Source organism: Peromyscus maniculatus, chromosome 14, assembly GCF_049852395.1.
Source record: "Peromyscus maniculatus bairdii isolate BWxNUB_F1_BW_parent chromosome 14, HU_Pman_BW_mat_3.1, whole genome shotgun sequence".
In the NCBI taxonomy this organism is placed as follows: Eukaryota; Metazoa; Chordata; class Mammalia; order Rodentia; family Cricetidae; genus Peromyscus; species Peromyscus maniculatus.
In genome coordinates this window covers 72,842,650-72,869,428 of record NC_134865.1, presented here as the reverse complement: position 1 = coordinate 72,869,428, position 26,779 = coordinate 72,842,650, and the positions used below count along the sequence as shown (strand labels likewise).

Sequence of the window (26,779 nt, the reverse complement as noted above, 5' to 3'; positions counted from 1 at the left end):
TCCTGCACCCATGGTGATGAGTGGGACCAACTTTCCCAAGTGTGTGTGTGTCAGGGGAAGTGGGGAGCAGGCTTTCCTATTAGGGGTGGGGCCAAATTTTCAGTGCCAGGGCAATCAAGGTCTCTTATCCCAGGGCTGGTGAGGGGTGGGGCTAGCTCAGCATGGGTCCTTGTACTTCAACACATGTTTCAAAACATGGTTCTTATAAGTAAATTTGTTGTAACTCCGTGGATTTGGTCCCAGGTTTTAAACCAAAATGTGAGTTTTGCAACTCTGAGGAAAGGGGTCCTGACTACCTAGGATTCAGGCAACACCTTGAGCTGCTTAGAACAGCTCTGGTGGCTGGAGCTACAAGGAGGCAGCCCAACCCTAGATGGGTGAAGTATCCTGGACACCTGGAGCTGGTTAGGACAGCTCTGATGGCTGGAACTGCAATGAAGCAGCCCAACCCTGGAAGGGAAATTTTCTGACTGCTCAGGAGAGTCACACCTGGAACTGCTTCAGTAGGGAAGGGTATCCTGACTGTTGGGGAATCAGGCTATACCTGGTGTGATGGGGGATGGTCTCTCCACAGGATATAGCAATCCTGCTCCTCTCCTTGACAGATGCTACAGCTGAGATTTCTCAGCCTCCACCTTTTGGACCCCAATGTTTAGAGTCTCACGTGGGCACCCCAAGAACCCAGACTCCAGTCCAGATAATGCAACAGCACGTGGATTTATTGAAGCATCTGTACAGATGGGCAAACTCTTGTCCTGAGAGAAAGAGTCGCATCTTACTGCAGCCACATTGGGGTTTTTAAAGGAAAAACCCACAAACCCCACAAGATTACAATTTCCACATAATGTCATTTCAATTGATTTATGTCTAGAAGCTAATTTCATAAAATCATTGTCTGGTTACAGAGTGATCACAGAGGGGCATACAATTACGTCAGTGTGCACATTTTTCTTGAAACCTCAAGGGGGGGGTATCAGGGCGGGAGTGGAGTTTACATGCAGGTGTCGGTGGTCCTTCCTGGGACACCTGCTACTATCCCAGTCACAGTTGAGCACATCTCTTAACAGAAATCTTTTTACTTTGCTACATTGTGGCAGGGGTGGTTAAACAATGGCTCAGTCAGCTTGCCCTTGGAACTAGATTTTTAGTTTCTCATTTCCTGGGGCTTGGGGGGGGGCAGTGTAAGCCTGAAGGGTTAGGGTCTTTTGCTCCTAAGGGGGCTTCCTAGCAGAGCTCTGCTTCTCTGGCCTAAGAAATTGCAAAAATGTAGCGATCTACTCCAGAGAAAAGTGTTACATTTCAGCTCTCTCTTGCTCTGTCCACTGAGGGACATCTCAACAAGAATCTGTTCATCTCCCCCTTTCTCAGTACAATATGGGACGTCTCAGCAAGGTTCTTCTCTATGCCAGTAAATGAAGGTCTTCACACCCAAAACTCTTTGGAGAAAAAGATTTATTTGGGAAAGAGGAGTCCAGGAGAGTAGCTGCCTCTAGCAGGGTGGAGAGAACAGCTCACAACTGACCAGGCAGGACGGTTTATATAAGATGTCTTGGGAGTGGAGTCAACCAGTGATTGGTTAGTTTTTTTCTGCCCAGGGGTTGGCCAGTTTTGTGGGCTAGGGACAGAAATGGCCCTGATTTCAGGACAAAACTGTATTCTTTCATTGGCCTTTCTTGGCTTTTTGACACTACCTCTAAGGCCAGGGCACATTTCTTTCACTGACTCTGATTCTAGGGGCCAAGATTATTTTTTTGGTATTGGTTTCAAAGTCAGGGCATGTTTCCTTGGTTCATTTCTCTGGCTCAGGTCCCAAACCCAGGTGTTTCTTTCCCCAGTCCTGGGCCCCAGGGTCAGGATTCTACTGTCTTGCTCTGTGATCTGTTGGTTCACAAGTCCCTTAGCCAGGAGCAGATATGGCTCTGATTTGAGCCAAATTGTATTTATTTCACTGGCCTTATCTGAGCCTTCTTTCCCTGTATCTGGGCGGGTGGGTTTCTTTTGCCAGCCCTTTTCCCTACACTACTCATGGATCCCTGTGATAACACAGACAATAGAGATCAACACAGACCCCAGCTGCAGCAGAACCATGGACCTAGATATGCCATCAGCCCCAGCTTAGGTATGGATGTTACCATGGCCCCGGGTAGCAGTGCAGGCCTCTTAGATTGGCATATACTTGGCCTCAGCCTGGTCCCCAGACTCCAACATGGCCCCATGTGTTACCTCAGACCACAGGCAGTGCCATAGCCTTCAGTGACCTCAACACAGACCCCAGCTGCAGTAGGACCACAGACCTAGATATGGTCCTAGACAAAACCCCAGGCCTGGATGCCACCATAGCCCCAGGTGGCTTCACAGGCCACTCAGATCTGCATCAATCTGGTGGCAGGGTGGCCCTCAGATAACAAAATGGCCTCAGATGGGGGCCCAGACCCCGGCATCCATATGACCTTCAAAGGTAACAGGTGCCTTTGCTGTGGTAGGTCTATAGACCCCAAAATGGCCATCACCTGCCTCCATGGCTCCAGATGGCAGCCTAAGCCATGCAGATTGGGATGGCTTCTGCTATGGCATGGCCCTCAGACACCAATATGGCCATATGTGGTGGTATTCCAGACCTTGGGCATCCTCAGGGCCTTTGGTAGTAATAGGAGTTATGGATATCAACATAGACTGGCTGGCGCAGGGCCATAAACCTGGACATAGCCTTTGGCAGCAGTCCAGGACCCAACACTACCATGGCCCCTGGTGACAAGCAGGACTCCTATAGTATCCTGTTCCTCATCGCCTTCACCTCTTCACATCTGTGTCTCTCCAACGGACAGGGACCATTCAGCCTCTCTCTCTTCCTCATATTCCACCATGTGTTTGCTCACCATAATTGTGCTCAACTGCCTGGCACAGTAAGGCACTGTGTGAGCCTGTAGTTATCTCTCCCTGCCTAAGGCAAATCACCTTAGGCAGGTGTGTGTGTGTGTGTGTGTGTGTGTGTGTGTGTGTGTGTGTGTGTGTGTGTTCATCACTGCCCACTCGGTCCTAATGGCACCTCTCAGGCCTGTAGTTTCTTCTCCCTGCCCAAGGCAAACAGCCCCGAGAAGGCATGTGTATGTCCATCTCTGCCTGCTCTCCACGTCCCTTTTAAAGTTGGGAAGTGGACAATAAATTTAAATACTTTCAATTTAGTCACAAAACAATATTTAAATAAAATCATATTTTCTACATGTGAGTCTAGTTGGTTTTCATTTTATGGTTATGAAAAATATAAACTTACCATTTTTATGACTAAAACACTCTCATAAGGATGAATTGAAAAACCTTAGGACACTAGATAGGTTACTGAGTTCCAAGGACATGCTTATAAAAATAGGTTTTCCTCACTGGAGATGGTAATTATTAAAGATAGAATTTTTTATCAGCAATTATTTTTCTCAAACTTTTCCTCACTAATAATGTAATATGCTTCTCTATATCAATTTCTCATTACTTGTTGTATTTCTTTCTTCCCTAAAGAAAATCTACTGTCGCTTCCGAAGTGAAAGTGAAGATACTTCAAGGGCTTTTTTGGGTGTATTTACATCAGGAGGCCTTGCTCCCACACTGATAATCTCTAACAGTACATACCATGAAGAATTCCACTTTAACTTATCTCTGGTAACTATTCTTTATTTTATACTGTTATGTTAATGAGAAGAAGCATAGTGTCACTTATTGGATATCTTTTTACAAGTTAGAAATTAAGTAATGTTGTATTTCTACACATGTTTAAATCCAGTAATACATGTTATGGAATATTCGCTTACACTATGTGAAGATATGTCATGTGACTGGTTTAATAAAAAGCTAAATGGCTGTGGCTTGGCAGGATTTGGGGGCAGAGATAATGCTGGGAAGAGAAGGGTAGAATTGCAAGGAGATGTCAGGGATGCAGAGCAAGCAGCATGGCCTTTACAAAGTAAAGGTAATCAAACTACATAAAAGAACGTAGACTAGAAGATATGAGTTAATTTAAATTACAAAAACTAGTTAGAAACAAGCCTAAGCTATCAGCTAAGCTAGCTTCATAATTAATACAAAGTCTCCATGTGGTTTTGGAAACTTGCATGCAAGACAGAAAAATCTGCCTACAAATACAGTATAAGTTGTTAATTAAGAAGTCACATATTTTGCAAGTACTTAGAACACATTAAAAAAGAAAATGATGGTGGTGGTGGTGATGGTGATGATGATAATGGCACATGCCTATAATTCCAGCATTTGGTAGGTAGAGACATGAGGATTGCTGTAAGTTCAAGGCCATCCTGGAATACAGAGCAAAATCCTTTCTCTCCACCCCCTTTAAAAAATAAATCACTTAGAAGAAAAACATTTGAAGTAATTAATACTTCTGTTGCTTTTGAAGATCTGACATCTTTTCTGCTAGCTTCAATTTCTTCCAGCATTTTCAGTGGCAGTCAAATGGCAGTGAACTAGTGTTGATCCCTACCATCTATAAAAATTGTACCTTAATTTTAAACCAATTTATCAAGATAAATTCATATACCATTCAACTCACCCACTGAAAGTCTATATATAGTTCATTGGTTTTTAGTATATTCAGGGTTGTACAGGCTCACTAGTATATAATTCCAGAACATTTCATCATCTTGAAAGACAACATGAAGTCATTAACTGTCACTCCTCACACTTCTTCCAATTTCCAGCCCTAAGCAACCACTATTCTGCTCATGTTCTCTCTCCCTATCCATAGATTTTCTAATTCTTCATAGCCAATATGAATAAAATACAATACTTAGTATTGGTAGCCACCTACTTCAGTTTTCATAGTGTGCTCAAGTTCCATATACAGCATGGGAAATGTCAATGCTTTGTTCTTTCTATGGGTAAGTAATTCACTACTGTAGACGTAGCACATTTTGTTTATCCTTCAGAAGGTGAATATTGGACTACTTTCTATCTGTGGCTCTTATAACTGCTGCTGCGGAAATAGGTTTTCATTTATTTGAGATACATAGCCAGGAATGGAATTGTTGGGTTATATGGTGAGGAACCGCTGTTTTCGAAGGTATTAGTACTCTTTTCTTTTCATACCCCTGACTACTTGGTCACAATTTGTCTACATCCTCACCAAGGTTTACTATAATCTCCAAGAACATACAAAATGCTACCTCATCATGGTTTTGATGTGCATGTCTTTAATGCTGTCTATCACTTCTTGGGCTTATTGGGCACTTGAAATTCTTCTTAGGGGAAATGGTTATTCCAATTCCTTGCCCACTGTTAATGGGGTTTCTGTTTACATTGATAAATTATCACAGTTATTTATATATTCCAGGTACAGCTCACTTATAAGATAGGTGATTTGCAAATATTTTCTTCTACTCTAAAAGTTAAAAGTTTTGTCACTTGTGCATTTTGTGTCATGTGTAGAAAAACCATTTTCTGATCCAAGATCTTACAGGTTTATCCCTATCTTTGTTCCAGGATTCTATAGCTTTTGCTTTCCTTTTTGCACATTGAAAATTTTGTCATCCATTTTTGTATATTACAATACATAAGACTCATTTTCGAATAGCTACGGTTGATATATTTAACATTGAAAAGTGAAAACAATTTGTGGGTCCTGTTAAAATATTTAAATTACAGACACAGTCAGGACAGGAATGATCTCAGCCCAATTCCTGAGGTGGGGTGAAGGACTTGAGCCCAGCCTCCATCTGGAACAGGCTTCTCCTTCAAGCTGAGATAGGTTCAAGAGAGGAAGACCTCAGCCCCATCTATGTGAGCAGACAACATTGAGAAGCTGCTATTGCTGGCCAGAGCTCATTTCCTCTTCTTCCCTGCAGTCTTATTTTCTTGGGATTCTGTTGCTCTATGTTTTATGTCTGGGAGATCTGAAGAAACGGCAAGAGCAGGCTTCCTTGACAGAACCCAATCCATATCACTCATCTCTTTTAGGATCTTAGTATCGGGAGTGGCACAGACAGGGTTGAAGAAGCACAGTTTGGGGTCACCTCTGTAGGATCCTCCAGTTTGAAAGAGCTTAAGAATCCTGGTTCCACTCAATAGTGCCCAAGCTATCTTGTTCTTGCTGGCGATTCTGGCACTTGGTGGGGTCATATCCACAGGCCACACTGCAGTCCAACCCTTGTTTCCTGCACCCATTAGTGTTTGTTCCTATACCATCCTCTGCAGGAACACCCTTAGATGGTCTTCCTGGACACCTTAGCCTGTTTCCTTGGTTTCCACTCTTCATCATTGGCATCACCATCTTCAGACTCATTTACAGAATCCTCTGAAAGATATATTAGATAATCAATGTCTATGCTGTGTTCCAGGAACTTGTCTCCAACACGGGATGGTTTGGGTGGAGGTGGAATGTAGTCAAAGGAAGAATTTGGAGATGGAAGGTCTTCCTTAGGAAGATGAGATTTCTGGCCTTTGGCACCTTGAAAGATGCTAAGTTTTTGTCTGATGGCTTCATTCTCTTGCAAAAGCTGCTGCTTTTGCTCACACACTTCCTGCATTTTCCTAAACTGTTCCTCCTGACACTGCAGTGTCTTCAGCAGCTGCTGCTCCTTTCCACTGATCGACACCTCCAGCTGCTTCTCTGCTCTTTGGATTTGCTGCAGCTGACTGATAAGATAGAGCACCTTCTCTTGGTACATTTACCCTACCTTGAACAACTCAGTTTTCCATTCTGTCTCTACCACAACGTGCCTCTGCTCCTTCTGCATTTTAGAATAGCCGGCCTGGCTCTGTTTCAGGTTGCTTTCAAGCTTGATGACCCATAGTTTAGAGGAGACCAGCTCTCCAACCAAATATTTTGAGCACATTTGGCTTCCAGAATAGTAGTGATATTCTCCTAGTGTCTTTTTGACCTGTCTTCACTTTCTGCATCCAGGAGCTTTTGCTGTAGGTCAGCAATCTGAGCACTCCTGAGTTCCATTTCAGACTCTAGGCTTTTAATCTGCTCTGTAATAGAATCCTCTGGATCTGAAACATGACCACATACTTCATCACTAGTGAATGTGCTCCTCAGGGGAGTGTAGGGGGTGGGTTCTCCCCAGGTTCCTTGTTTTCTTTAAGTTGACCCGCATCCAGGCCTAGGATCTTTCACTCTTCAAGAAGGTCATTCAGATGGTGTTTGACTTCCTCCGTACTGACCATAACTTCAATTTCATTTCTAAGCCAGTTCTTCACTCATGCTTCTGTGCCTTCTGTCCATGGCTCTGAGTTTCTTTCAATTTATCTGCAGCTTCCTATTGCTTTTTGAGGGCATCCTTGAGGTACTTGTTGGCAGCTGCTACCTTTTCAGTTTTCTGCCTGAGGACATTGGATTGTTTCTGGAAGTCTCTTCCAAGTTTGAGCAGTTTGTATCGCCTTTTTACAGTCTTGTTCTTTTAACTGGATTACTTCTTTGTCCTTTGGTTTCTTCTACTGTTTAGACTTCTCAGCATCTTTCTTCATCTGACGCATTAACTGTGCTCGCTGGGTTTTCATCATCTGTATCTCCAGAGTCAATTTGGAGCCAGTCCTCTCAGTGGACTCTTTCAGTTTAAGAAGCTTGGACTGTTCATTTAGTTTCTTCTTCAAATCAGCTATTTGAGCCTCCAGCTCTTGTAGACATTTGTTGTGAAGCTCATTCAACTTGGGCTGGTTGACATCCTTCTTGGCTGCCTGAAGTTCCAGAAGCAATTGTTCCTTTTCCTTCTGCAGACTGCTGACTTCTGGTTTTAGACTTTTGATGTTAGCCTCATACAGGCACTGAATGGACTGTTGTTGGCCATCACTGAAAGTTATCTTCCTAGCCAGGTCCTCTTTCAGTGCAAGAGCTTTATTAAACTCAGCAGAGTTCCTTAGACATCTGAGCTTGATGTATCAGGGACCATGGGGGGTCCAGCCCCTTGATAGTCCCCTCCCAGGGTCTGGGAAGAATCTACAACAAGCTGATAATTTATCTTTGATGAAAAGAAATTAATCTATGTACACAAAACTCCTTAGTTCATACACTTTATTCTTCTGTGATAGTTCTCTTTGTATACAGCTTCTATTCTGCTCTTATGTCTAGCTCCTTGCTTGCCTGATTTCTCTCTATATTTATTTACTGTCCCCTCTAGGTTCTATCTTAATTCCTTCATCTAGTTCTGTTTCTTCTAGGCTCTCATCTATCTAGTTCTTTCCTCTATGAGCTCCTCTCCCATCTCCTTCTCTCTCATCTGGGTCTTCCTCATGTTGTTCTTCCCCATCTGGCTCTTCCTCATCTTCCATCTCATTCCTCTAGTCCTCTCTTCTAGCCCTTCAATCTAGCCCATCTAGTTCTTCCATTCTCTTTTTTCTTCTCTGTCCTGTGCTGTGGAAGTCCCGGTATATAAAGGGAGGATCCGAGCTAAATTGTGTAAAGCTATTCCTTAATGTCCACTTCTCCTAGGCAGTGTCTCCTTGTGGAATTTACCTTAAGTCAGGAGACTTGCACGTGGGCTGCTATCATTGTTAGTCCTTGGAAGTTGGGCCCCCACCTGGGTGGTATTTCCTGTATTCCTTGAAAGTGGCTAAGGAAGATACCTGATTCCAGAGAAAGCCTTTCCCGAGGCTGTTCTCCAAATACCTAGAATGTGTATGTCCAAAGAATGACCAATCCACACTGTTAGCCCTTCTTAGGGAAAAGTCAATTGGGAAAACTATGAAGGCACACGTGATTTTCATAACAGAATACAGCTGATATATAACAAGTCAAGTAGCACCAAAAACTCCTTGGGATTTGGCTTCCTCTGGAGGAATTCTCTGATTCCTCCATGTATGGACTTTGCCATAACCAGCTGAGTTCTTATGATATATTCCTGAGGCCTGCAGCATTGATATAGAGTGTGCTGTGTGGTGAATGCATCAGAAGACCTACTAGTCTCTGGACTAATGGTAACTTGACCATCTAGTTCCATTGCCGATTCTGTGGCTGCAGCTACAAAAGCAATGGTTTCATCCGACAGAAAAATAATAACTTGTTGCAGACTGCAAATTAGCTCTGCATTTTCTATTAATTTCTGGTTTTCCAAAGTCTCCATTAGCTTTTGAAGATCCAGTTTACAGGCTGCGTGATGCCTGAGCTCTTGTAGCTTGGTGTTAATTTTCTCATTTGCTTGTTCTGTAGTAATGATCCTTTCCAACATCTGCAATCTCTGACCAGCTGCCTTGCTCAGAACGTGACTTAAATTTTCATTCTCGTCTACCAGGGACTGATTCTTTTACATCAGAGATTGAAGAGTCTCTTTTGGTTCTATGTTTATAGATACAGGCAGACTACTTCCCCGGGGCCTGGAGCAGTAAGAATTGTAGCTGTTGAACCTGATACTTCAGATGATTAAGTTCAGCATATTTCTTTCACTGACTGTGATTCTAGGGAAAAAGTATGCTTCTTTGGTACTGGTTTCAGGGTCAAGGCATGCCCCTTTGATTATGGGTTCAGGGATAAAGTAATTTTTTCACTGGCTTGGGTCTCAGATCCAGGGTGTGTTTCTTTCACTGGTTCTGGGCTCCAGGGTGAAGATGGGTTTCTTTAGCTGGCCCTTTTTCCTACAACCTGTTAGCCAAACTGAGTCAACTGACTCTACATTTGCCCCCATAATATCAGTGTTAGGGTCCTGGAGAAGTCCCACAAAAGACCACCATCTACATATGCAATCAGCAAGACCATTTATTTTCTAGTATCCTGGGGCCGTCCATCCTACTCAAAGGCAAAATGGCAATGACCCCAAGAGAAGCTCCCAGGCTTCTTTTAAGCACAACCAAGGGGAGTTCCTAGGGCAGTTAGGCCATCTCAGATATGATTGGCTTAAGCAAGTGGCAATCATAGTAGTATGTTCTAATGGGCTAGGGCTAGTCACAGACTGGTTAAGGCTATAGCTTTTCCTTTTGGGGGCAAGCCTGGATGAGTCCCAGGCTTTGTCCTTATTTGGTTATTACCTTGAGCTATTGACTGCAGAGGCTGGCTTGCCTAGTATGTGTTGACTGTTGGGGCTGGCTCAGGCCTGGTATGTACTATCTCCCTCATCCCTGCTGTCAGAGGTGTTGAAGATTGATTGTTCTTTGTTCATGGCTCTTGCTCAGAAACTGTCTCCTCGGTTCCAAGAAGCAGGAACTGAGACCTAGTTCTTAATTGAGTTATTAGGGCAGGCTTTCATGATATCTGGCTGGCCCTCTCAATCAGTTACATTTGCCTTTTTTCCCCTATTGTCATTGTTTTGGTTGAAAACTGGACATGGTAGGCAGCATGTGGCAACTCTGGATTCTGGTTCATTCTTCTAAGAAACAGATTTTACTGTTAGTCTAAAGCAGATAATTTCCTTGGTAAAAAAGAAAAAAACTGCAAACTGTCTTACCTGTAGTTCTGATGGTTAATATGCTGCTAGGTTTTTTTTTCTTCCACTGCTTTTTGTTAGGTTCCATGAGAAATCTCACAAAAGACCACCACTCACATATGCAATCAACAAGAGCATTTATTAAAATTACCAACATGTTGGGGACTGACCATCTGACAAAGTAGCAATTGGTGACACCAAGAGAAGCTTCTCAGCTCCTTTTAAGCAGGGCTAGGGGAATTTCTGGGAGGAGAAATTCGTCTGGAGGATGATTGGTGGAGAAAAGATTAGTCTGGGGGCTTATTGGTGGGTGGCTCTAGTGGTTAGGGACTTTCCAGCAACAGAGTAGGGAGAGCCATCTTTAGCTAGCAGATGACTGTGGGGTACCTGTTGATTGGTGGCCCCTGAGTTGTGGTCTTCCTGAGAACTGCTTGTTCAACTTCAGTAAACCGAAACTAAAGCCTGGTTTTTGACAGGGCTGTTAGAAACCTGTCAGGGCTCCCCTACCCTCATACTTTTCTTTTTAAAGCTGTTCTGGGAGTGTTTTCTACACTGGTGTAGCAGGAGGTTTAGACATGTTTTTGATGTGAATTTTAAAGCTCCCCATTCGTAATGCTCTCCTGTTCCTGGCATTTCCATTTTAAATTTTGAAATGTTTTGCCAGTCCCATGCCTTGATTCTGTAATGATTCAGCTTTGTGCTTCCTGGGGTGTTCTAACATGTGAATATATATATATGTATATATATATATATATATATATATATATATATATATATATATATATATATTACTAGCATTGCCAACAATATGCTATTACAAACAATGCAATGTGTGTGTTTGTGTGTGTGTGTGTGTGTGTGTGATTTCACTCACATGTGAGTATAACATGGGGATAATCCCTAAGAGTGAAATTTGCTATTGAAAACCCTTTATCTATAAGTGGACATATGTATATATATTTGGTTATTTTTAACTAATTTAATTTTTAAATTATTGGGCAGGATGCCAAAGTAAGTGTTGTTCTTAATGTTGTAAAATAATGTATGCTGATTTCTTCTTTCTTCAAGTTCAACAATCGGGCTCTCTGGTTCATTGATATTCCTAGAGAAAGCATCACAGTAAACACAGGTAAGAGGGATCTGAAGTAATTCTTGTACTCATGGGTCTGGATTGCCATATTTAGCAAATAAAAGCATTGACTTCATGTAATAAATTATGCCTTATCTCATGTGTTGTTGACAGACATTTCCTGGGGAGATGCAACACATGTGTCTACTCTGTCTACTCACCCCAGAAAGGGAGCCAGCAGCAGACTGAAGTAACTATTGTACCAGTGTCCATTTTGGGGAACCACTGAGTTTTTTTCAGGGGGTTCCGAAGCAAGCTGTGAGGGGTTCCTCATGAGGAACAGGGATAACTCAAGTGTGGCTGCATCACCGGAAAGCTCACCCTCACTTGGGTTGTGACTCCCCAAACCTGCAGCCCTGTAGCTTTCTACAAGCCTGCTGCAGCTCCACAGTTGGACATCTCTCTTTCCTGGGATGTCTAGTCCGTCTCTACCCTCTGCAGCTGTTACTCCCCCTTACATAGTGGGGGGAGGCACGAAGAATCTTCCACAGTTCTGTTCTGGATTTGTACCCTTTGGTTTACCTACTGAAACTGGTGAGCCAAGGCCTGCCCCCTTGAGGAAATGTTTCAGTTTGGAGAGAACATTATAATTTGGAGGAATGTTCCATACGACATCATATAAATGCCTCATATACTTGTATAGGACATACTAATAATTATTTGTGGTTTATCTAAAATTCAAATTTAGCTGGGCATTTTCTCTGGCAGTCTTACAAGTTGACTGGACTAACATGTTTGTATTATATAGCAGTATGTATTTTTGTACCATTCCTTATTTAAAACAAACCCATTTTCCAGAAAGTGGAAATTGTAATACTGGGGAAATTGGGCCTTGATATATTATATTGAAGTGGAATTAATCTGAAAATGTTACAGGATGTAATATGTGATGTATTATTTTGTTATGGAACCTACTCATAAGTGGTGTGTGGAAGTATAACATCACATACTGCTGTAATACCCAGAGGGAGAAAAGGAGGAATATCAAATTCCAGGAGTTGGGAATATTGAGCTAGTGGACCAAATTAATATCTTTTCAGTAGGGGATATATTCCCATATTTGAAAAATGGTGGAACTCTAATGATATGTGCAAAATAAATACTGAATTAATTTTGCCTATAGAAATGAAAATATTTTTTATTTTATTTTTTATTTCAACATCTCCCTGCCTCAGCCATCATAATTGCCTATAGCCATTTGTCTAAGGATGGAACATAATTATCCCTTCAAAAGTTGTTGGGTGATTGGTGCTGTTATTTATTATTCAGATTTGTTTTGGCAACCATATATTTTTGATTTCATGAGTGCATTTTTCCTGTTATATAGAAGATGCAATCTTGCAAGTAACATCCTGGTCCTTACTAGCTCTCACAATCTTTCCACCACCACACCAGTGGTTCCACAATGTTCTCTGAGCCTTAGGTGTAGGGGTTGTGTTATACATGTGGCTGGGCACTCTATGTGCATCCAGAAGTTTTCCTGTGTCCTGCAGCCACTTGGTTCCAAATAAGCACACAGAGGCTTATATTAATTACAAACTATTTGGTCTATGGCTCAGGCATATAGCTATCTAGCTTGTTTATCTTGGATTTACCCAATTCTATTAATCTGGGTATTGCCACATGTCTCATGGCTTTACCAGTGTTCCATTTCATCTTGTTCCCCTGGCAGCACTCAGTGTTTCTCTGATTCCACCTTTCTTCTCCCTGTATCTCTCTTGGATTTCTCACGTGGCTATATCTTATTTTGCCATAAGCCCAAACAGCTTCTTTATTAACCAATAGTAACAACACATATTCACAGTGTACAGCAAGACCATCCCTCAGGACTCTATGGTCTGTTGTTCTCTACATTTTGACCAATATGACTTTCTCTAATAGTTTTTGCTGCGAAAAGAAGCTTCTTTGATAAGAGGCAAGAGCTACATGTATCTGTGGCTGTAAGGAAAAGTATTAAGAATGCAGTTAGAAGTCAGGCATAGTGGCACACACCTTTAATCTCAGCACTAAGGAGGCATGGGCTGGCAGATCTCTGTGAATTTGAGACCAATCTAGTCTACAAAGAGAGTTCCAGGACAGCCAGAACTGTTACACAGAGAAATTTGTCTCAAAAGAATGAGGAAGAGGAGGAGGAGAAGAGGAAGAAGAAGGAGGAGGAGAGGGAGGGGAGGAGAAGGAGGAGGTGGAGGAGGAGGAGGAGGAGGAGGAGGAGGAGGAAGAGGAGGAGGAGGAAGAGGAGGAGGAGGAGAAGGAGGAGGTGGAGGAAGAAGAAGAAGAAGAAGAAGAAGAAGAAGAAGAAGAAGAAGAAGAAGAAGAAGAAGAAGAAGAAGAAGAAGAGGAAGAAGAAGAAGAGAATGAAGTTAGAGATTATAGTGATTTGGAAAAATAGTAGTAATAGGTCCTCCTCTAGATTCCATGGCTTCATCAGCCATAGGTAGTTAGCTAAGTGCACGATTCCCAGCATTATTTCCCTACTACTGTGTGAACTTTTAGTCCAATTAGTCAGCTGTTAGCTACTACCAAGATACAAGCGCCACTCTGGCACCTCTAGGGATAGCTTTGCTGTGCTGGTCATTGTTGTGATTTACACTAATCACAACTTGGTAGGACTATTGATCGGGTTTCTCTCTTGGCAGTTTGCATAACTCCTTCCATTACTATGATGGGTAGTCCTCAAGGAGGAACCTTTGGATCAGATCCACTTTTATTCCTTCAAGTTGTTTTGGAATGTTTGTACACTATGTGAAGATATATTGCTGTGATTGATTTAATGAAGAGTTGAATGGCCAATAGCTTGGCAGGAGGTATCGGTGGGATTTCTGGGGAGAGAATGGAAGAGGAGGAGGAATCTAGGGGCAGGAGAAGCCAAGATACACAGAATGGAAATAGGAGGTACAAGATGGAAGAAAGATAATGCCATGTGATAGAACATAAATTAATATAAATGGGTTAATTTAAGTTATAAGAGCTAGTTAAGAACAAGCCTACTAGGCTGAGCTTTCATAATTAATAAGAAATCTCTATGACATTATTTTGGAGCTGGCTGGTGGGACAGAGAAATCTTGTTACATATGACACCTAACGTGGGGTTTGAATATCCAAATATAGAGCCTGAAAAAGCTAAGAAAAGTTCTGGACAAGGAGCCAGATGTGGATTCCTAGTCCTGCAGTCTCTCAGGTGGGCCAGTACTCAGCAGCATACAGAGATTCCTGTCTGCTGCCTGAAGCCTGGAGCTAGCTGCTAGCTGCCATCCCCATGTACCAGTGCCATGTGATAAGCTGAGTCACTCAGCAGCTGACAGCAGTTTAAGATCTGTCTCATGTGGTCGGATTAAGATGCAGGCACTTAGTAAAGCCAGGTCCAGACACAGCAAACCTCTAAAAAGGGAAAGTATGTATAAAAGCATGCTAAGATATTGAAGAAAGAAAAGAAAATGAGTATAAACAATCATAGAAAAAATGGTTTAAAAATAATAAAGTAAAATTTTTAAAGTAAGAGTAAAGTAATATAAAAAATAAGCCACATAAAGATGGGAAATACAGAGCATCTGGATCCTGCATGGTACTTTATTGACTTGGAATTTTTTGAATGTTGATGGGCAAATGACAGCTGCTGAGAGACTTTGGATTATGGAAAGGACTGCTGGATTAAACCAACCTATATATTTTAGAAATGTTTTGGCTTTAGGATGGAAGTCGTGAAATGTATTGTGTTAGGGGAGAGGCTATGCCTTTGTTTCCACAGGAAACAAAAGGCTGTGGATTCCTTCAAAGTAAGTAGAGATCAGATTTGATCAGGGGAGACGTCCTGATGATCTTGGCTACAGACATAAGAAAGGAAGACAGAAAAGAATACAAGACAAGTGACATGTATGCTGATACCTCAGCTTGGGAACAGCTCTGAGACTGGATGAGACATAATAAATCTTGTTTGTTACAGAGTCATTATGACTTATTAATTACATGCCATACTTTTATATTACAGTTTGGTTATATGGTACAAACAAACATAAAGTTAGCAAATGCCTTTTACCTGCTCAAACATGAAACAAAAAAATCATCTTTAGCTGACTTGTACACACTAAACATTCCATACTTGTATTAATACAGATATATGTGTTACCTTTAAATATTTTTGTGTTGCTGAGTGGTGGGAGCACATGCTTTATTCCAAGCATGTAGGGATGCAGAGGCAGGTGGATCTCTAAGTTCAATGCAGCCTCATCTACAAAATGAGTTCTAGGACAGTCAGAACTGTTACACAGAGAAACATTGTCTTGAAAAACCAAAAAAAGAAAAAAAGAAAGAAAAGTTTTTGTGTTTTTAGAAAAAGAAGAACAGGACTTTACACCAATAAAAGCAAGTAGCCCAGATGATCCAGCCTCTCAGAATGCCTCAGTTGCAGTTTTCTCAAAATTCTGCATCCAGAACAACTTCAAAGCTGCTAGCCAAGATGGTCCAGCCTCACAGAGTATTCCAGCCAAGAGTTCAGATCATCTCTACACTTTCCCATCAAACAAGCCTAAGCCTCTATCCTCACCCCTCATCATTTAGTAGGGCACACTATTTCATTTACTTATTTGCTTATATTTTTTAGGGACATGATCTCCGTATGTAGCCCTGGCTGGCCTGGAATTTACAAAGATCTGCCTTCATCTGCCTTCCAAGGGCACATACCACACCCAGCTAAGAAATTTTAGTTTGTAAAAACCAATGACAAAAATGCAGCCACGTTACACAAAGGAAATACAAATAAGAAATAGAAAGCAATTGGGAACCCAGGAAATACTGTCACCATGCCTTGCTTAACTTTTTATGTTTTCTAGAATCTATTTTCTTTCTCTGAAAACTGGCTATCTAAAGCTAACTTAGAAGTTTTGAATCTTTATATATTTTTCCTAGAGGTCAGCCCAATTCCAGATTCCCAGGAGACTATCATCACTTTGCTCATTGTTGGTCCAAAATTTACTTATGTGCCAATAAAATATGCAGCCAAATGAACATGGGGAGAGTGGAATAGGACTTGTGCAGACCTACCTCTCTAACTATGGGGTAATAGTGTGCCCTACTAAATGATGAGGGGTGAGGATAGGGTAGAAGTGACAGATAAGGAAAGGTCAGCAATAAAGACAGAAGCTGTAGCTATGAGAGATGACATGGACTATATCACTATTTTTATCCTTTATTCATCTACTAAAAATTGACTCTACAGTAAATGCTTTCCTCATATGGGCAGTTCTCAGAAGACATGTAAATGGCCAGCTAGTATATAAAACATTACTAATATCCATGGAAATGTGATTCAAAACCATGACACAATATCATTTTATGAATAATAGAATGTCCATAACCAAAAAGACAAAAGGTAATAAGTGTTAGTAAGGATGTTGGGAACTAGTAACCCTTTAACACTGTTATAGGCATGTAAATTAATGTAGCCATCAGGGAAAACAGTGTGGATACTTCTCAAAATATTAAAAATAATCCAGCAATCCTACACTGGGTATGTAGCCAAAGGCAGTGAGATCAATGTGTCAAGGTTGATATCAAAGATGCCTGTCTGCTCATGCTTTCCTCACAGGCATTAGGAGCTGAGGTCAGATCCCTAGGAGCCATGTAAAGCTTGACTTTGTAGTGTGCACCTGTATTCCAATGTTCCTATGGAGAGATGACAGTAGAAACAGGAGAATCCCCAGAGACTTCTTTGCCCTACAAAATATCAAAAAAGATAACATGCTTCAAACAAGGTGAAAGTCACAGATTGATACCCAAGGTTGTCCTCATACAGCCATACTGCATGGAACCTGTATGTCTGAACTAATGGACTTTTCGTTAAATTTTTTGTGGTTTATTTATTATTTTTTTTTTACTAAATGCTCATCTTAAAATTTACTCCTTAAATTGTACTTTCATTAGTGTAAAGTGAAATATTATTACTATAGACACAATTTTGACAATGAGTTCTTCTATTGTGTATCCATAGCTTAGGCCATCTGACAGGGGTAAGATGAAATCTAGAAGTAGATTTAATTTGCATTTCCCTGATATCTACATACTTTGAACATTTTAAAGTATTTCTCAGCTATTTCTGTTTTATCTTTTGAGAACTCAGTTTTTCAATTGTTATTATAGACCATTTACACTTAACATAATTGTTTATTTGATTCTATTGAAATCTACCATCTTGTGACTGGAACAAACAAAGTTTTACTCACTTGTCAGTTACCTTCAGATTTACTATTTCTATTTTTCTGTCTTCATTTTATGTTAATTCATTTTGTGATTCCATTTACCTCTACTATTGGGACATTATGTCTTCATTTTTTCAATGTTTTACTATATATTTTAACTAATTACCATCTACTCTTATACAATATATTTCAGGGTTTATCCTCAGTGAAATATTAGCCCTTCATATTTTATTTTATTTTGAAACTGGGTCTAACTATGTAGCTCAGATTGACCTGGAATTTGGCTTCAAAGACACAGAGATCTTCCTGCCTCTGCCTCCAGATTGCTAGGATTAAAGGCATGTGCCAAACACACCTAGCAGTATTTTATTTTTAAAACAGACTTACTGCACAATTGTACAATTATCTTTCAGTTCAATTTTAGATCATTTCATCACCAAGGGCAGAAACTCTATGGCCATCTGTAGTCATCACCAAGTCTTCTCTCCTCACGACGTATCATCTCTCCCAAGGATATCTAACCCCAACAATATCTCATTTATTTCTGTCTTTTGTCTTCATATTCTGGCCCTTTCCATCCTCCTATTTATAATATAATAGTATAATTATGTGCCCATGACAACCTCTTATCTCTCCCTAGCACCTAAACACCCAAGTCTCTGGGAACCACCATTCAGTTCTGCTCTATAAAAGCAACTTCTTTACATTCTACATATAAATGAGTATGCCTGGGTTATTTCACCTAATATAATGTTCCATAGATTCATCCATGTTATCTCAAATAATAAGATTTCATAGTATTCATATGAGTGTGGGTATACTACATTTTTGGTATTCATGCCAATGAAAATGGACATTTTGGGTGACTGTTCTAATTATGGTGAACAGTACTACAAAAAAAAGATGGCAGCAGACAGGCATCTCCTTGACACATTGATCTCACTGCCTTTGGCCACATACTCAGGATTGCTGGCTTATTTTTTAGTATTTTGAGAAGTATCCACACTGTTTTCCCTGATGGCTACATTAATTTATATGCCTATAACAGTGTTGAAGGGTTACTAGTTCCCAACATTCTTACCAGCACTTATTATCTTTTGTCTTTTTGGTTATGGATATTCTATTATTCATAAAATGATATCGTGTCATGGTTTTGAATCACATATCCATGGATATTAGTAATGTTTTATATACTAGCTGGCCATTTACATGTCTTCTGAGAACTGCCCATCTTAAAATCTATTTGCTTTCTTGTTATTGAACTATCATTGAAACTGTGGGATAAATCCAATGGTGAATGATCATTTTACTGTGCTAGTGACTTACGTTTTCTAGTCTTTTTAAAGATTTATTTATTCTTATTTTATGTGAGTGTTTTGTCTACACATATGCATGTGAACCATGTGGGTATAGAGCTCACATAGGCCTGAATAGAGTGTTTGAAACCCTGGAAATGGAGGTTCAGGTGGCTGTGGTGGCCCTGTGGTTGCTGCCAACTGAAGCTAAATCCTCTAGAAGAGCAACAAATGCTTTTAACCACTGAACAATCTCTTCAGCTCCTGGTATTTTTTTGAGGACATGTTACCTTAAGCTTTATCAGGAATGTTGACTTGGCATTTTCTCTTTATGGTCACCCCTTATCTGATTTGTTATCAGGGTGATACTGACCTTGTACAAAGTGTTTAGAAGTATTCCTTCTGCTTCATTATGGGCACTAGTTTGATAAGAAATTATTGTTAATCCTTCCTTACACATTTAGTCAAATTCAAATTGCCACCCTCAGGTCCTGTACTTTTCTTTGACAGGTACTTTAAAATAATATTATACTGTTTTCACAAAAAGGATATGGTATTTTTTCCTCACTGTAGCTGTTGGAGAGAATTTAGGATCTAAATTTATTAGCACTAAGATACATTGCTGTGGCAGTAAAATCATATCATGATTTTTTCCATATTTCATCAGAAAATAAGTTTCAGAAAAATATGCAAAATGTGACACATAGATGTAGTGAAAATGACTGTAAAAAGAAAAAGTATTGTTGGTAGTGTTCACACTCTTCCATTTCCATGACATGTAAAAAGTTGTTTATCTTTTATTTTTAGACATCGCAGCTATAGAAGAATGGATAATAAAGGTCACCATGCATGAAGGATTAAACATTTATAATACTGAAGGGACCCTACTGGATCTTGTCCGAGGTAAATATCAGCACATAAAGTAGAACGGAATTCACATACTGTTTGGACAAACTTTGATGACTACCACACAGCACCAAATCCTAGAGGGCCACAACCACAGTCTGATGGCACAAACAAGGAATACACACAAACACATGTATGGCAGTATGCAGAAATGAGATTGGTCTGTTTGAGGAGCTGAGAGGATCCCTTCTTGCTGAAGCACAGAAAATGATGGCATGGTTGGTGTCCCCTGAGTTTGGAAAGGCTGGCAGGGATTGTGGGAAAAGTGGGGGCTTTTTACTAGCTATAACAAAAAGGCATCAACTGAGTACATTGAGCAGGAAGGTGATACATTCTGATTTAAGCTTTGGAAAAGGTTCCAAGGTTGGGGGCTTGTCAGCCAGAGACCTACTCTTGGGGAAGGATGGCAAGAATGGAATAAAGGCCATGGCTAGCAGCTGTTGTATCACCACACCCAAGAGCTGCCTGTAAGCCTCAGGCTGTGGTGCATGCAGTGCAGAAAGTGAGCAGTAGCAGCCCAAAGAAAACACTTTGTAAGTAGAGCAGATGGGATTCCTGACAGCCAGGGGTGAGGGAAGTGGAGCATCAAGGATGAACCCTCTGCTTCTTCTGGAGCAATCAAGTAGAGCATCATCAGTTCCTGGAAGTTAGAGATAGGAGGGGCAACACAAGGAGGTGGGAGTCAAGGAGAAAGGTGAGGGTGTGGTTCTAAGTCTTTATTCACTATGAACCTCACAAGAGATGCTTAAAAATCCTGTCTGTGCTGCTTCATATGTAATACAGACTGCAATAGATCCAAGCTGTGAGTCTAAATTCTGTATCGTATACATAAACTGTTTTTAATCACAGGTCAACAGTTACCTTCACATTGGTCACTACTTTTCTCTCTCTTACTTGAAAGCAAACAAACCGTAATTGCTCTCTAGTTGTTGTTTTTTTTTCCCAGAAACAGAACTGTTCTTTAATCAGAACAATTGAAGAGCCTCAGTCTCTTCAGGAGTGGAGACTGTGCAAGTGGCAGATGAGGGATTAGGGACTTTATAGGACAAAAAGGGGGACATTGGGAATGTAAATTTCCATAGGCAAGTCAGTTCCCCTACAGCTGAAAAGTGGTAAATACCAAAAAGGGTCAGTGTGTTGATCCTACCAGAAGCTTACCAAAGGTGTTTATCAGTCAAATCAACTTTCCTGACCAATTTCTTGCTCACCTGAGGCTTTTAGATCACTAACACTCTCTAGTTCTTATGACTTAAAATACAGCATCTGACCCCAAGCAGCTTTTCCTTAAGGTCAGAGGCACTGTCAGTCCAAGAGGAATCAAACTTCCTTGTTCTCTAAGGTCTGGTGTGAATGGCCTGCAAACACATTGTAGCCTATGAAGTCAGCTCCTTACCAGAAGATTCTCTGAAGTCCTGAGCAACTTCCTGATGATTTACTTTAGTTGACATTGTTTCTTTCCCCTTCTGGCTGTAGCTAGACTGTATAATAAGCAAACAGAGAGAAATGGAACTGCTTTTCTTGCTTTACACAAAGTAGGGGGAAGGGAAGAGGAAGTTTCCCAAGGTATTTGGGTCTAGACACAGTTGTTGATTTTTTTTCTGAAAGTTTGAGGAGGTAGAACTGCATTGTAGAATATAAACAGCTAAGAGCTGATTATTAACTATCTCTGTTGTTACAAGTTCTTTGACTGCTTTTTAAATCACATAGTAGTATTCTTTCAAGTTGACCTGGACCACTTTTGTACTTTTCTGTTACTTTGATCTCTGATTTTTCCAACACAGGAAAATTGTTATTCTTTTGAAATTTTTAAATAAGAAAGGGTTTGTGTGTGTGTGTGTGTGTGTGTGTGTGTGTGTGTGTGTGTGTGTGTGTGTGTTTTCAATGTTCCTTTTCCCCAGGAAAAAAGAGAATTCCTGTTTTTATATATGGAAATTTGACTTTAGCTTCAAGTAATTTCATATGCATGTAGGTATTGTAAGTTTTAAAACTGTAGCACTTGTCTGAGTAAGTCTTCCAAAGAGAATCATTGCCTACTCCAGCCTGGTAAATAAGAATTCAGTGATGCTCAAGGCTACACGGAGATCCTGAGGAGAGCCCCACCCATTCTTTCATTTCATAGAATGCTTCTCAGAGAGGGAAGAACAGATATGGAGAAAAGCAGGAAACTTCTAAGTTAGAGCTTGGTGAAAACAAAAGCAGGGAAATTAAAAAACAAACAAACAAACAAAAAACCCTGATTTTCCACAGGAAGGTGATATGCAGTGTTTGATAGGCTGAAGATGTCTCACATTGGATTTTTTTTGTACTGTAAGTCCATTCCCAACTTCTACCTATTCCCTAGAGACGTTGGTCTCTTGTTCACTGATGAAAACGCCTCTTTTTCACTGTATATACTCTGGGTTTATTCGCCTTTTTATTTGCCTACTGTTGTTTTGATGGGATTGCAAAAGGAACAAAAGGAAATGTATGCTTTTGAAACAGATCCCTCAATTATAAATATCCCTGTTCTGTGTTCCAGCTCTTGTTATGCTAAGCACAGACCATGTGACAATGTATTTTCCATATATGTCTAAATTACTAATTTTCATCCTAAGTGTTCTTCAGCAGTATGACCTTTCTCAAGAATATTATCGAGATAATTTAATTCTTCTTCCTTTGCATAATAAAAACTGGCCCATTTTTAACTGATAAAGAGTGAGATCATATTATACCCATGTATAAGGTTTTTATGCTTATAGGTGTTTTGCCAGTACACATATCTGCATCAGCTGTATACCTGGTGCCCTGGGATGTCAGAAGAGAGTACTGAATCTGCTAGAACTGGATCTTCAGACAATACTGAGCTGCTCTGTGGGTGCTGGGAACCAAACCTAGGTCCCCTCAAAGAGCAGCCAGTGTTCTTAACCACTGAACTATCTCTCCAGCCTCTACTATATCCCCTACCTGCTTTGGACAACATAATATTTCCTTTACATAGTTTTTCCAAAACCGTTAAAGAAAAATACTGATGTTCCAGTTTCAAGAGTACTGCCATGTTTAAATGCCTAAATTTGTCTCCCACAGAGCCTATTCTACAGTGGACTCTTGGATCTAAAATGAGTAACTCACAGGTCAAAAAATTGTTTCCGCACGTGATAGACATCAAAGTGGCAAAGTGCCCCTGTGCCAATGATGTGGCATTATTTGGCTTTATTTTGAACTCAACATATAATGGTAAGTTTACAGTCTGATTGGATGTTAGAAATAGCCAGTTGTTTTATATTTGTTAAGTTGGTTTTAAGTGGAAATACACACTAAATGCATACAGAGAGTAAAATCTATGTTTGTCACTCTACCTCTTCTACTTGCCAGTTTGATATGCTAGGAGAGATACTCCTTTGTTGTGGCCTTTTGTCATTTGAATGATGACTTCAAACTGGGCATGATGGTGTATGCCTATAATCCCAGCTATTTGGCAGTCTAAGGCAGAGCGGTTGAGTTGAGTTTAAGGTTAACCTGAGCTACTTATTAGAGCTTGTTTCAAAACCAATTAACCAAATCAATCAACCAGTCGGTAGCTACCTTGATTCACCTGTCCTCTGTTCTTTGTAAGTTTGTTGCATCTTCCCAGAGCTTGTTTATTGCTTCTAGTCTGTCTCCTTATTTCTTCTATGCATAAATCAATATTGTTATTCCTGAGACACTATCTTATTGTATTTATACATATGTATTTTTCAATTATTGTTAAATATCTAATGGCATATGGAGGAAAAATGGCTGTTTTTCTCTAGATGCTTATTTATCACACTTGTGGCATCAAATATATGGATTTCTCACACTGAGCAATTTTTCTGTTTACTGAAGATGCCAAGTGGGTATCCTGTGATTCACTACAACTCTGGCAATAGGTAGAGTCAGCATCAACTCTCACAAGTCAAAAAGACTCCACCTCCTATTTCAGATTCCAGTCACAAGTGCCAGGTTGTGACCTGTGCTTCTAACCTGGCTGTTATAAATTGAAGAATTCCATAAGTCCCTTGTTAAATTCAAGATTTTGTTAGACTGTTCAAAAAACGTAGGGTAACTCTCATGCACATTTATCAGGGTATTGTCAAGGATGTTACAAAGAATGCAGGTTAAGAACCAAACAAAAAGGTACCAAGAGTAAGATCTAGACAGATTCCAATCACAAGAGTTCTGCTCCATGGCATTGTATTATACCATCTCTCAGGACAAGGATATATATGTTAACCTAGAAGTTCCCAAATCCTATAATTTACAGAATCTCATGAAGGCTTTACTTCATAGGAATGATCAATCATTGACTCAACTCTAACCTCTCTCCCCTTCCTGAGTCAGAATATGTATGAATCTACAAGTTTCAACTCAAGATATGGCTTATTCTTGGTTTTGTCAAAATGAAGCTGAATATCTCCTTTCTAGCTACCAGTTTTCAGAAACTCATCAAAGTAGACAGTGAATGCAATCTTCGTACTTCCTATGAGAAGTACATAATCACAAAAGTTGCTGCTGATGCTCTGGGTGAAGAATGAAAGGATTATATTATCAGAATGACAAAGTTTTCTCATTAAGCAAGGTGTCTGAACCCAATGCAGAGTATGCCTGCTATTGAGTAAGGGACATTCATGTTATAGGCCAAAAAGAATGGAGGAGAAAATGTGCAAATCTGTTCAAAGATGCTTTGTGGATGCCAATCTGAGTCGTATCAATTGGAAGACACACACACACACACACACACACACACACACACACACACACAGAGAGAGAGAGAGAGAGAGAGAGAGAGAGAGAGAGAGAGAGAGAGAGAGAGAGAGAGAGAGTTGATTGCTGGTCTGATAGATACTATTCTACTTTTCCAGTTGAGGCTCTAAAGAGCTAGCAGAATATGTACACTTTTCAATCTCTCTAAAGAAGATAGTTTCCCTCAGTGTTGTGTCAAAAAGCCTTTAAGGTAAGAAGCCTAGATTGAAGCTCCCAACATTCATTGTCTTTTACTACATGTGCCCTGCAACAAAAACACTATTAAATTGCTAAATAAAAAAAAAACAAAAATCAACACACCAAGAAAAGTGAGGCAGAGGCTGTAAAACAAATGAAACTTTGGTATAAAAGAACAAAGAAAGTCAAAGAAAAATACCTGCAACAGATTTCCTGGAAATATAGATAGTCCTCAATGAAAGCTTTTGCTTCATTTGTTGTTGTTCTGAGACAGGATCTTAGTAGGTAGCCTTGCCTGGCCTGGAGCTCACTCTGCAGTCCAGGCTGGCTTTAAACTCAGAGATCCACCTGCCTCTGCTCTCAAATCCTGAGATTAAAGACACATGCCACCAATCCAAGGAATAGTTTCTCCTTCTAAATCTGAATGCAGTCAAAATTAAGAATCTTTAACAGTAACAAATAAATGATCAAACCTTGAAAAAATTGAGAACAAAACATAAAAACTTTCCTTAGTGTACCTTGCAATATAGTAATAGATTCAGTCAATGTATATAGCATAGTAAGAGAAAAAGAGTCTTCTTCCAAATTAGTATGATTTCCTAATGTCTTAGAGTCTGTTACATACCTCTAGGTCTAAATGTTTTCTGCTTCTGAATCAGTTTAGTCATAAATCATGTTGTCTTACTTACCTCTGCTGTCCCTTTACTAGACACTGTCAATCCAGATGGAAACTCAGCCCACTTCCTCCTTTGTTCCATGGATACCTCTTTCTCTTTATCTAGCCACAGATACTAGCTGTCCATGTACCAAAGTAGAGCAGCCATGCTCATCTCCTCATGTTCTATCAGAGTATCCATGTGGTAGTAAGAGGAGTCAAGGACTAGTCTTGACATCCTGAGTCCAACTCACCTTTTAAGAACATAATCAGCTTCTGTAACTTATTTGTTAGATAAATCTTATTCCCCTGCCCAGATATCCACCATTGTTCTGAAGTCAAATCAAGTTGCCACAGCCTACCCAACAGTTCCTTGATGAGGCCCTGGTTAATCCTCCTGACCTTTATACCACTTGGAGTCAGTGGTGAGAATAGTAAACTCTTACCAGCATTCCCTCTATAACACTCTTAAAATATCCCCTTGAGTCCCCCAGCAGTCACCACCAGAAATCTCAGCCTCTCAGATCACTTGCTACATCCCATTGCACATGGGGCATTCTTTAATCTGATTCACATTTCTTACCTTTCTGACTATTCAAATCCTTTCATTAGAAATTGTAATCTGGGAATGGGGCCAGGCTTAGGCCCGCTGGCCAGCTCCTGGCATGGAGCCACTGAAGCTGTGACCTGTGCTGCTTGCCCCACAGGCAACAAGCACAGAAATCCTGTCCAGTGGTCAGCACCTATGACAGGGAGATGTCCTGGCTCTCACTCAGAAATACGTCATAACTGAATAGGACAGTCAACCCCCAGTATGGAGCCATTGCAGCTGCAGCCTGAAGTGCTTGCCCTGCTGGGGGATGGAGAGTGCTGGGTAACAGAGCTGTCTGCAGGCTACAAGCATAAAGGTCAAGCCTGATGAGTCTCGGGGTGGCAGACATAGAGGGCAGAAAAGTATGTGACAGCCAGGAGCTTGCACAGAACCTGCCCCAAGATGCCCTGCCTAGCTGCAACATCACCTTGACTGTGGACAACAGCAGAATATCTGAAACCAGTATCTTGGCAATGGTCCAGTATTTATGCTGCTTCAGAAACCAGAAACATAGACTAATATTTGCTTGCAAAGCTGTCTGTGCAAATATATATATATATATATATATATATATATATATATATATAATGTAATATACTACAGTTTCCAATGCCACTATGATGAATGAATATTTTCAGGGGAGGTGGGAAAATAGAGGAATGGAGTGGTGATTAAGTGGTGAAGAAAAGTGGAACTAGAGACTCAACAGTGGTGGTAATTG

The 26,779-nt window shown here is 40.5% G+C and overlaps 1 protein-coding gene, 1 long non-coding RNA gene and 1 pseudogene across 8 annotated transcripts in view; 1 reads left to right on the top strand and 2 right to left on the bottom strand.

Moving 5' to 3' along the window:
• The window catches only part of LOC143266738 (cation channel sperm-associated auxiliary subunit beta-like), a 167,839-nt gene that overhangs the window by 11,874 nt on the left and 129,186 nt on the right, over positions 1 to 26,779 (top strand). For all 7 annotated transcript variants that reach the window (XM_076551262.1, XM_076551264.1, XM_076551265.1 and 4 more), the window contains 4 exons: positions 3,511 to 3,651; positions 11,421 to 11,481; positions 19,775 to 19,870; positions 22,937 to 23,086. In XM_076551262.1, the coding sequence (XP_076407377.1) occupies positions 3,511 to 3,651; positions 11,421 to 11,481; positions 19,775 to 19,870; positions 22,937 to 23,086 (448 nt within the window). The remainder of the gene's footprint in view (positions 1 to 3,510; positions 3,652 to 11,420; positions 11,482 to 19,774; positions 19,871 to 22,936; positions 23,087 to 26,779) is intronic.
• Positions 5,749 to 9,617, bottom strand: LOC102916353 (chromosome-associated kinesin KIF4A-like; annotated as a pseudogene).
• On the bottom strand, positions 17,053 to 25,150 carry LOC143268481 (uncharacterized). Its single transcript, XR_013044466.1, has 4 exons — positions 25,011 to 25,150; positions 23,435 to 23,521; positions 21,267 to 21,351; positions 17,053 to 17,190 (listed from the first exon to the last, which is right to left on the bottom strand). It is a non-coding gene; the product is annotated as an uncharacterized LOC143268481 (long non-coding RNA).